This window comes from Coenobita brevimanus, chromosome 65, assembly GCF_032717465.1.
Source record: "Coenobita brevimanus isolate Jiangsu-jjx chromosome 65, ASM3271746v2, whole genome shotgun sequence".
In the NCBI taxonomy this organism is placed as follows: domain Eukaryota; kingdom Metazoa; phylum Arthropoda; class Malacostraca; order Decapoda; family Coenobitidae; genus Coenobita; species Coenobita brevimanus.
In genome coordinates, this window is record NC_137018.1 from 32,074,586 (window position 1) to 32,086,672 (window position 12,087).

General features: G+C 42.8%; 1 protein-coding gene across 1 annotated transcript in view; it reads left to right on the forward strand.

Annotated features, from left to right (window-relative positions):
• Positions 1–10,835, forward strand: part of LOC145404965 (isoamyl acetate-hydrolyzing esterase 1 homolog) — a 35,322-nt gene extending 24,487 nt beyond the window's left edge. The window contains exon 5 of the mRNA XM_080276470.1: positions 10,575–10,835. Coding sequence (XP_080132596.1) covers positions 10,575–10,778 — 204 coding nt within the window. The 3' untranslated portion in view covers positions 10,779–10,835. The remainder of the gene's footprint in view (positions 1–10,574) is intronic.
• The last annotated feature ends 1,252 nt before the right edge of the window (positions 10,836–12,087 follow it).

Below are 12,087 nucleotides of genomic sequence, written 5' to 3' on the forward strand. Positions count from 1 at the left end.
ATAACATACAGCTCTATGTTAAGTATATGCCTGTTCTCTTCCTGCCTTACCTTGTTCTCCCCAAACTAACAAACGTAAACATGTCGTTGTATCCACTCCATCACAAAATCCTGGTCTCTCCCTCGTTTCCTCTACTGCCCAGCCTATCGAGTGTTCCCCCTTCTCCAAATAACAGCACCATAATGCTGTCATCAGCTTGCACTCAAGCTTTGTCCTCCCCAGTGGAAGCAGAATCCCTGCAAAGTATCATCAGTTATCTTCACTGTACCTCTTCCATGCCTACCCTTGTCACTGCAGAAATACATTCCCCCTCCACACTCCTTCCTACCCCTATTCCTCCTACCTGTACTGAACCTTCCCCTCCTGTTCTTTCTACCTCTCCTGCACCTCTTCTTCCCCTCTCTTCTGTTTCCCACTCTTTCTCTAGTGATCCACTTGCCTCCTCTGTGATCACTATGTCCTCCCTATCTTTCCTGATCTCTTCCATTCTTGATTTACTTATGCCCTCTGGATACTTTCTCCCTCAATGCTGTACACAGTCTCTGCACTCTTCCCACACTTGATTTTCCATAGTCATAGTACTCCTCCAGTGGAATATTAGAGGCTTCTGTATCTGTCATATGGACCTTTGTTTTCTTATTTCCTGCCATAATCCCCTTCTTAGCCCCCTTCAAGAAACCTTTCTTCATACATCCACGGTTCCTATTCCTGGCTATGCTGTTCTTGGATCCTCTCCTTCTTATGACACTGCCCTCCATATCCGCAATGTTGTCCCCTTTGAACCTTTCCTTATTTCTTCTTCTATCCCGCATACTTCTGCTCGTGTCTTTCTCCATCAGTGGATCACTGTTAGCTTTCTTTATTTCTCTCCTTCTGTTCCTCTTGATTTTCCTAACTTTGTCACGTTCCTTCTTTTCCTTCCTCCCCCATTTCTTCTTCATGGTGACTTCAGTTGCCGTCATTCTCTGTGGGGTGACTCTGTGGTCACCACTAGAAGATGTTTATTAGAACAATTTCTTTCATCTCAAGATCTTTTCATCCTCAGCACTGGCACCCCAACTTGCTTCAATATCCATAATTGCTCTCTCTTTCTTGTATGGAACTGTCCCCTTTCTCACCTTTAATTTCTGTCCATTTTCATTGGTCAGTATTAGAAGACAATCTTTTTATTGATCACTTCCCTGTCCAAGCTCTCTCTTACCTCTGACTGTCATCTCCCTCATCTCCCCCATTGGCAGTTCTTTACTGCTGACTGGGAGATATTTTCTTCTCTAACAGTGCCTCTGCTTCCTCCTTCATCTTTTTCATCTCACGGGATTTTTAAAAGCTGCCCTCACTGCCATTCCCTGTGATATGCAACTGTCTGCTGCCCTGCTTGTTTGCGATATCTCCATGTGAAAGGTGCCGCATGGAAAAGTTTTCGTCATAAACAGTCCATCCCTGATCGGATTTGTAGCCTTCCCATTTCGGCTGAGCATCCACCGCTTTCTGTTGTACCATCCATCAGGCTAAACGTTCTAGCTGGAGAGAATGTGTTTCTTCCATTTCAGTAAATTCACCTGCTGTAGCAGTTTGGTCCCGACTTCGTAGATTAATTATCAGGCAAACATATCCCACCCCAAGCCCCGGTTCTTCATATCAGTGGCCAGTCTGTAACTGATGCTTCCTTAGTTGCAGATGCCTTAGTAATTATTTGAGTCTTACTAGTACTGGGTCTTATCTGTCTCCAGAATATCATTGCCTTAAAAGCTGATTCGGAATCCATACCAATTTCTTTTACAGTGTCAGCTGAGGGACTTCTTAATGCTCCCTTCTCTCGTCGTGACTTACCATCTTCACTGAAATCCTGTAAAAATACGAATGAAGGACTTGATGGTGTTCATTACACTATGTTAAAACACTTCTCCCCACAAACCACATCCTTTCTGTTGGCCCTTTATAATAAATTTTGAACTAAAAGTTTCATTCCTTCTGATTGGTGCATAGCAGTCATCCTCCCGTTTCTTAAACCTGGTAGTCCTGGACACCGTCCTCAAGATTATCATCCCGTAGCCCTGACAAGCTGTTTATTTAAACTGCTTGACTGCATGGTCAATACTCGACTTGTGTGGCACCTTGAATCCCGTAGTCTTCTTTCCCTCGTACAGTTTGGGTATCACAAAGCACGCAGCATCTTAGATCCCCTTCTCAAACTCGAATATTTCATCCATTCTGCTTTTTCACTCTTCCAGTCGGTCATTGGCATTGTTTTTTTATTTAGATAAAACCTGCGATACGGCATGGAGGTATCACATTCTTCGTTGCCTTCACTTGGTCTGCATGGTAACGTGGGTGTTTTTTTCAAAATTTTCTTTCCTGCCAGACCTGTCACATCCATCTAAGAGTTCACTTTTCCCTTGCCTTTACCCAGCATGAAAGTGTCCCCCAAAGCTGCGTCCTAAGTACTACCTACCCTTTGTCTTATACAGTAATTCCATTAAGACCCGGACGCCCAAGTCCCAGACACCTGAAGTCCCAGACATTTTGGGCTTGGGTCCAAAAATGGCAAAAAAACGTCAAAATGCAAAAAAAAAAAAAAAAATGGTATGTGTTCATCCCTCCTCTAAATTTGCCACTGGTGATGAACAGCTGTGTTTTGGCGCATAGTTCCGGCGACGTCTGCCAGAGCGCCTCTGCATCCTCCCCAGTTCCTGCCTACCTACCGTCGTGACTGCACGCTCGTCGCCATGGCTGCCTACGTGCTCGCTCTTGTGGTGTTCAGTGAATAAACTGCAATACCTCGCCACTAGACCAAATGGGAATTTACAGTGTTGTGTAGTGTTAAGAAATTAGAATTCAGAGTGCAAAGATTTAAGTGCAGAGTGCAACACTGACGTGTTGCAACTAGTGTGTTGCAAGTAAGAACAGAATGTGCAGTGTTAAACAGTTATAATTCACAGTGTAAAGGATTAAGCGCAGTGCAACACTGGATTACTGTACGTACTTCAAGTGCATCTTCACCACTGTCAGAGCCATAGAGGAGGTGGGTTAATCTTTGCAATGGCCACGGATGTATTGTAGGTACCCTGTACACTGCTAAATATTTTCCATACAGTACTTACTTCTGATTTCTCATCCTCTGGTTCCTTTTCATTTATTTTATGGTTTTTGTCCCTTGTGTGAATAGGGTCTTAAATAGGTGCTGTGCATATTTGGTAGAAAGTTATTTAGGTGGCTTTCAAAGTTGGGTTGGGTTGGGGTCTATAAGTATCTGTCCAGGGGCATTTTTCCCAAGTCCCAGGCATGCTTTTGGCTGTATTACTTCAGATCTTGGAGGGATTACAATAGCTGTAAATGGCATTGTCGTTTCTCTACCCGATTTTGTTTCAGCCTACCTGAATGTTGATGATTTAGCTATTTACACTGCAGATTCAGATCTGCCTCGACTCCAATTCCTTCTTCGGTCTGCTGTTGATGCTGCCTCGACATGGGCTATTACTCATGGTTTTAGTTTTTTTACTGAGTCCTGTGCGGTAATGATTACTTGTTTGCAAACCATACCACAGCTGTCTCTATTCTTATATAACATCCCTCTTCCCCACCGATCCTCTGCCACATTTCTTGACCTCACATTTGACTCTCAGTTGAATTGGAATGCACATATCTGTTCCTTTAGATTTTTTACCATTCATGGTCTTCATTTGCAGCAAAGGCTGTCTCACCTTTCATGGGGTGCTGATTGCGTCACACTTTTCCTTCTTCATGCTGTTATTATTCTTTCCAAACTTGATTATGGTTGCCAGGTCTATTCTTCTGCCTCCCCTCGCACTCTTTCGATGGGAGACGATCCTCGCTCATCTTAGCTTGGGTCATACCCATCTAACTCATGGTTATTTGATGAGCCATGATCCTCAGCTCACCTGCTCACACTGCGACTGCCCTATGACTGTCCATCATTTTTTCTTGATTGCCCGTCTACATTCCATCAACGTCTTGCAGCGTTCCCTTTCCTTTTCTCACTACGTTGACCCCCACAACTTACTGATTTCCGAGGTGACTCTCCCACTGTTTCTATTTCCTGTATTATCACTTTTCTTACTGCACTTCATATCATACATTTAACATAATTATTTACCCTGCTTCCTTTTTTTTAGTGCCATATAGTCAGATTATGGCATGGTGCTAATTCTTCATTATTCCTTCCTTCCTTCCCTGTCATCAGCTTTCCATCCACCATGGGAGTACTGCCTTGTTTGGCTGGTGCTACAGCGTGTTGGGGAGAGCATGTAGAGATTGAGAGGTGTGAAAGGATTAATCTTACTGGAGAGTTTCTTAAGTATGTAGAGGAGTTTTGTAGTTTGGGAGACATATCATATGCTGTTGGTGGGGCTGGAACTATCGCTGTGGCTAGGGTAAGGAGTAGTTGGAGAAGCTCAGGGAACTGTTGCCTCTCCTGACAATGAGAGGGCTCTCCCTCTGTCCTAAGGGATCCATGTTTGTGGCATGTTATGAGTGTATCGCTGTTTGGTAGTGAGACCTGGGCAGCAAAAAAGAAGAAATTCCTAGGCTCCAATTACAGAAAAGTCAATGATCATGTGGAAGTTCAGTGTGTTCTCGAATGTGAGGCCTGGTATGGCCAGGATTGTGATAGAAGAGTTGAGAGGAAGGATGGAACTTGAATGTATTAGTGTTGTGATGAGGAGGTGTAGATTGAGATGGCTTGGCCATGCTGAGAGGATGGAGGATGACAGTTGGGTGGGGAAGGTGAGAGGTGCGAATGCTGAGGATAGGGTTGCGAGAGGCAGACCAAAAAAGACCTGGGATGAGGTTTTAGAGTGTGACTTTAGGAATAAGGGACTGAACAGGGAGGCTGCCAGAGATCGAGCAGGGTGGAGAGTTGACATTAGGTGACAAAAACCAATGCATGCAAGCATGTTGAAGTCTTTATCAATGATATAATACAATATGACGAGTGTTGTTCTAACTGTAATGCTGTCTTTTATTGTTACTTGTAATTGGGACAGCACTTTCATTTACTGTAAGGCTGCTATTGAAATACTGTAAGTGCCAGTCCTCATTTTTTAACATGGAGTTTGATATTTGTGTTATTTGATATGTCAAATTGTAAATATTTTTTGGCTGATGCCCCTGTATAATGTTCTTTTTGAAACTGTCTCTTAAAAAATGTCATTTAAGCTACATTAAAATGATGTTATACCATATTTTATTTGCTATCCTGAGAGTCTCAGTTCTGTTCACCATTTACTGGATAGATACTTATTTGCTGGTCAGCTGATAACTGTCTGTTGGTTAACAGAAGTCTTTTACACCCAAGATGACAATTTTTCATTATATATATATATATATATATATATATATACAGTGGGCTCGCACAGTGCGCGTCACCGCAGTGCGCGATTCGCCTTGTGCATGAGTGACCAAAAATCATAACCAAAAACCCTTTAATGCGCGAGTTTACCGCACAGAACGCGAAGCAGAGGCAAGGAGTGGCTCAAAAATGCCATTTTCTACTAGTGCACGACCACCCCTCACAGAGCACGTCACGTGTCGTCATGTTGATGCGCCAGACAGAGTCAAGTTGAGCAGCCTAGCGTGATGGAAGGCAGGACTGAGCTGTGTATGTCAAACATTAGCAAGATCCTTGCTGCCATGGATAAGCTCAAGGAAGAGGTGAAGGAACAGGAAGTGAGCAACCTAAGAACGGAGGAACTTCTGGTTGGTATCGACAAACTCTTCCGTTTCTACACAGACAGGCACAAGGAAGAAATAAACAGGAGAAGACAGACACTCATAACAAGCTACACACAGCGGGCTCAAGTTGGTGAAATAGCGGAACCATCGACATCGTCTGCTCCTGTTCCTGTTGAGGATGAAGAGGATGCAATGTCAGAAGTGTCAGCATTGGACTTTGAAGGGTTTATGGCCGAAGTGAGTGACTTTGATGCTCCTGGGGAAGGTGATCAAGAGGAGTCTGCGGAGGGAAGTGTTGGTGCGGTGGGAGGTGCTGTGGGGAGTGCGGCGCTGTAAGTGTTGCCGCGCCTCGGAACCCCTGTTATTTAAGGTCATCAGGCCTGTTGTGTACTGTTGTTAAGGTGACTACCCATATTTTTGTTTTTGTAGCTATAGTGTTAGTACAATGTCTGAAACATATGACCTTTATTATGTATCTAAGGGCCAAATGTCCAGGTATGAGGGGGTACCGCCCATATGTAATTATTCCCATAAGATTATGTATTCCTAGTACCGGTACGCGAATTCCCAGTGCGCGAGCTCGTGCACCGCCCAATCTCTCGCGCACTGTGCGAGCCCACTGTATATATATATATATATATATATATATATATTTAATCAGACAGGATTATTATAATACTGTATTTGTTAATAGGTATATTTTTACTGCCCTTTGATTGCTTATATCTAGTCTGCTCATAATGATGCTTACATGTCAGGTGTTGACTTGTTTAAGTGTTCTGACATATTGTTTGTGGGTACAGTATAATGTAATTTTGTATAAAATTTTTCTTTCCATTTGGAGGATGATTTTGTGAGATGAAGGCATTCTTGTTATATTATTTTGCATTTATACTTACCATGGTAATTATTTCAGTGAAGTGAAGGTAATCTTGTTTTATGATTTTGCAGTTTTACTTACCTTGTAGTGGTAAGTAGTGGCGACCATCATCTGCTTACTCGATGTAATGCTGCTTACTTCTTTCTTTTGCCTTTGTCATTCTTTTTCTGTGTCTGCACTCCTCTCATCCTGTTTCTGCTGTCCCCTTTATTGCATTTGATTTTGCCTTTTTCCATGTCAAGTGGCTCTACACTGAATGAGAAGCTTAATGGTTTCCTTCAACCCAGGAAATGATTGCAATGTTGGGTGGTAACTACCAAATAATGAGGTGATGTGTTGTCTACTATGGTGTACATTGTTAAGTGGATGAAGAGCCAGATGTGTCATCCATCCAAGAACCTAACCTTCATACTTTTCCCAGTACTTGCTTTGGTGAGGTACTGTTCACCACAAGGGAACATTGGTTCATTGCATGGGACAAACCTGCAGAGGAGGTTGCTTGCCAGTGGTTGATAACTCTGCTCAACCAGACAGATTGGGGTTACACAGCAGCAACTTATCTTTTAGGTGGTGGCAACCATCATCCACTCACTTGATATAGTGCTGCCTTCTTCTTCAAATTTATAATTATTTTCCTTCTGTTTCCCTACCTTTCACCCTATTTCCCTCATACTTCCTGTCATTTTTAGTTCTCTTCTTTCCTCTTCAGGTGACTCTACACTGAGTGATAGGCTTAATGGTTTCCTGTAACCCAGGAAACTGTTGACAACACTAGGCGATAACCATGTGCAGTAACCAGATAAGAGGGTGATGTGGAGCCTAGCCCCTGTTATATGGGTGAAGATGCAAATGTGGTGTCCACTCAGGAACCAAACCTCCACACACTTCCCCATGTCTCACTATGGTGAGGTGTTGTCTGCCAAAGGGAAGCATGGGAGTTTCTTGCCTGTAGTTGATGAGTCTGCTCAGCTAGACGGACTGGGGTTGCTCAGCAACTTATGTTTTTAATTATTTCACTGAGCGTTCTGTTGGTAGTTTCTCTAACTTTATTTGCGATCTTTCTGTGTTCAAAAGTTTTACTTATCATATTTGAAATTGTTTTCGTTTTCGTTTTTAAAGACTCCAACATGCTTGCATGTGTCGGCCTCGGTCACCTAATGGCGGCTTTCCACGCTGCACGATCCATTGCAGCCTCCCTGTTCAGTCCCTTAACCCTGAGGTCACACTTAATGACCTCGTCCCATGTCTTTCTCAGTCTACCCCTCATAACCCCACCCCCAATATTAACACTTCTCACCTTCCTCACCCAATTATCATCCCCCATCCTCTCCACATGTCCAAACCATCTCAGTCTACCTCTCCTCATCACAACACCAATACACTCCAGTCCCATCCTACCTCTCAACTCTTCCATTGTAAACCCAGCCCCTCCAGGCCTTGGACGTAGGGATGCACTGCACATCCACATGATCATTGTCATTTCTGTATTTCTGAGCCTGCGAATATCTTCCTTCTTCACTGCCCAGGTCTCACTACCATACAGCATTACACTCCTAACACATGCTGCATACAAAGACCCCTTAGCACATAGGGAGAGTCCTCTCAATGTCAGGAGAGGCAAGAGCTCCCTGAACTTCTTCCAACCACTTCTCACCCTAGCCACAGAGCTAGCTCCAGCCCCACCTCCAGCACACATGTCTCCCAAATAACAGAACTCTTCCATACACTCAAGAGATTCACCAGCAAGTTCAATCCTTTCACTTCGGACAATCTCCACCTGCTCACCTTGACACGCCGTACACATAAAATCAGCATTATCTCGCAGTCTACCTCTGATACCACTACATCTCTTATGCACCCATTTATCACACACACACTGCACAAGATGGAATTACTTCCCACGCCCTTGTGGCAAACTGCACATGGCCACTCTCCCTCGTCTTTGACAGTACCGCCACCAACCCTAGATATCATCACTTTTGTTTTATCTGCATTTACCCTTAAACCCTTGTTCCCCATACCATCTCTCCACTTCCTAAACCTTTCCTCCGCCTCCCTTTCATTCTCTGCAATCAACACCAAATTATCAGCATACAACTCCCACAGGAGTCCGTTTCTAAAGTCACGTGAAAGGGCCTCAAGTACCATGATAAACAACATGGGACTCAAGACTGACCCCTGATGCACACCAACGTTCACAGAAAACTCATCACTCAAATCTCCATTCACTCTTACCTGGGTGTGAGCACCCACATACATAGCCATAACCACCCTAACTAGCCACTCCTCCAAGCCAAGCTTTCTCATTGCCTACTTCACCACCTCTCTAGGGACTCTGTCAAAGGCCTTTTCCAAATCAACAAAAACAAAATAAAGATCCCTTCTCCTACCAATATATTTTTCCTGAAGCTGTCGAACAATGAATATAGCATCAGTGGTCCCCCTACCTGGCATAAACCCAAACTGCATCTCATCAATAGTCACTCTTTCTCTAATCATACCTTCTAAAACTCTTTCCATTACCTTCATTATCTGATCTAAAAGCATTATACCTCTATAATTTCCTCTTTCCAGGGCATCACCCTTCCCTTTATACACATTTACAATTACACTCTTCAGCCAATCATCTGGGACAACACACTCATAAATAATCCTATTTGTCAGGTCAGTGACTAAACTCACCCCTATATCGCCTGAGGCCTTCAACATTTCGGCAGTCAACCCAGACACACCTGGTGCCTTCCCCACCCTCATCCTGCCTATTGCCTCACTCACAGTAGCAGTATCAATCAAAGGCCAAGGGCCAGACACTGGATCTGCTGGCTCCAAACCTTCCCTGTCTCAGTCAAACTCCTCATTTAACATTCGGTTATAATGCTCTCTTCATACATCTTTAATATCCTCACTGTTCACCACTACCCTTCCTTCATCATTCTTCACACACACTGCTCACCTATAATATCCCGATTATCCCTCTTCACTTGACCTGCCACTAAATATCATATTGATGATGATGATGATGAACATTCACCTTTAAACTTTTCAGCCCCAGTATGTCTTTTTAATTCGACTAACTCTGTACAGTTATGAAAGTCTCTTTCAGAATGACGGTGTTTTGATATATCCTTAACTTCTAAAGACCTATGCCGCACGATCGTGCTTTTGTGTAATTTGACACTCCAGCCTATCCCGGATGATCGATAAAGACACAGAAAAACTGGGGGAGGGTAATTCCGCCTCTTTGGTGACGTATATGGGCTCAGACCAATGAGAGCTAGAGTGTCTGGGGTGGTATTGTGTGATTGGCCCCCCTAAGATGGGGGAGAAGGAACCCCCCACCACCACTGTTACTTTACCTCCCTCAGCCCCATTGCATCATCTCCACATTGTCCCCTCCCAACCAGCCATACCCCAACATATCCCCTACAGCAGTATGTGCATAGCAACCCTTCTTCCCTCTCCCTCCTCCCCCCTTCTTGCTCCGCTATCCCTCCTTCCTCCTCCCCCCTCCAGCCACACACACTCCACCTCCACTTTTTGCCTGGCTTGTTTTGTTGCTATGGGCATATACCAGACTGACATTTCATGCCTGGGGAACACTTCACATTGACATTAGTTATGCATATATAGTTATTTACTGTAAATAATGCATTTTCTGTACATATTCTGTTTTCGCCCATGGGGGATTGGTAACTTTTTTGCATCTTTGATGGGTGATTGTGCAATAACTATTTGGTCAATCTGACTGAAACATACATTTTCAGGTGTGTAAATTCAGTCTCTTGAAATGTGGAAGAAAAATTTTTACCTTGGTGAAAGCTGAAAAATCGACCTTGTTTTGCGGCTGGAGGGACAGACCTGCTGAGCAAATTGCGTACTTTAGGGGTTAATTAACTGCTTTACTACTTGCCAGCATTTCTAAAATAAAAAGTGCATCATTGGTTTAAAGGAGTTACTGTGATTTGAAGCTTTGAGTTTCTTGACGTACAATTCACTTGTGCAGGCAGACTGGCGAGAGCTTCTGTGCGATGGACTGCACTTTTCTCGGCGAGGGTCCGAGTTCCTGGCGTCCTTACTGCTGCCCACATTGGAGCGGGTGATGAGTGGCCGTGTGCCATCCCACCCACTGTTACCGCTGTGGGATATGACTCACAGGGACCACCCAGCCACTACCTTTGCTGAGTGGTGTGCTCAACACTATCCCTGAGAGTCATGACATTTTTCTTTCTTGTCTTTGTCACTGGAATATTTCATCTTGGTGGTTATTGTGTGTTTTCTGGTAGCTGCTTTCTTAGAGTGCATTACTGTATAGGGTTGTCAGGCCAGTTTGGCACTGTAGTGGTTCATCTACCTAATATTATACCAGTCAGTATTCCAGAGGATATCTGAGAAAATATTAAATATTATGGTACTGTTTATGGTAATATACTGTATATAATTATAGTAATCACTGCCACACTAGATTCCATGAATCTGTACTATTGACCATTAATTTGAATGCAAGCTGCTTCATGAGTACTGTATTTTCATATGTACTACACAAGTAATATGCATTTGCATCAGCATTTTTAGTTTCTGCTGCCATTATAAGTGATATTTATATCTATCTATTTATAGAATACATGCCACAATCCTGTAAGAAGTGTCCGTTTGGCTCTGATTTGGCATATGCCTATTATATGTCTACTTTTCTTCTTACTCATCAGTTATGATATTTTCATATTATACAGTATAGTGTAATTACATAATGTGTGCATTGAAATTAAGCATATGAGTATAGGCCTTATTTTCAACTTTACATGTTAAAAGGCAGTATCACTTTTTTTTTTTTTTTTTTTTTTTTTTTTTTTTTTTTTTTAAATCCCTCTTTCTGGTGTTGAAAAAAGTGGAAATTTACCAGACGTTTACAATAATGTATCATCTGTATAGAATAGTGGTGTAAAATGCTGTCACAAGTTTAGTATTACATTATTGCGTTCTCGCAAAGGGACCTCTCCACAGCCGAATCAATTCATTATTTGATGTAAGTCAAAGTTACAGGTAAATACAAAGTATGATTTCTTACTGAAGGAGTTACCTGTGATGAATTTTTACTCCATCACAAGGGATTTCTTCCTGAGTTGAGTATAATTCATCTGGCATTAGCCAGAATAAAATATAAAATACCAGTATGTCATGGGGCTGAGGCGGTTAACCACTTCATCGTGATGATGTCTTTGTAATTCTACTGAGAGACCTTTCAAACTGAGAGCATTAAATAGAGTATAGCCATCATTAACATTTTCTAGTATCCCTTGCTTAGTGATAGGGTTATGTAACACTATTTGAAGACATTTCGGTGTAATCAGTTCATTGGGGATACATTGACACATGCCCCAAGGTTAGTACTCTGGGGGATACTTTTACCCAAACCAAATCCAAAGCCATTCTAAATGGTCTTTATGGTACCTAAAGCACCACATGCTACCAGTATAAACCACTGTAGATTAATAGAAATTATAAAACAGTGAAAAGAG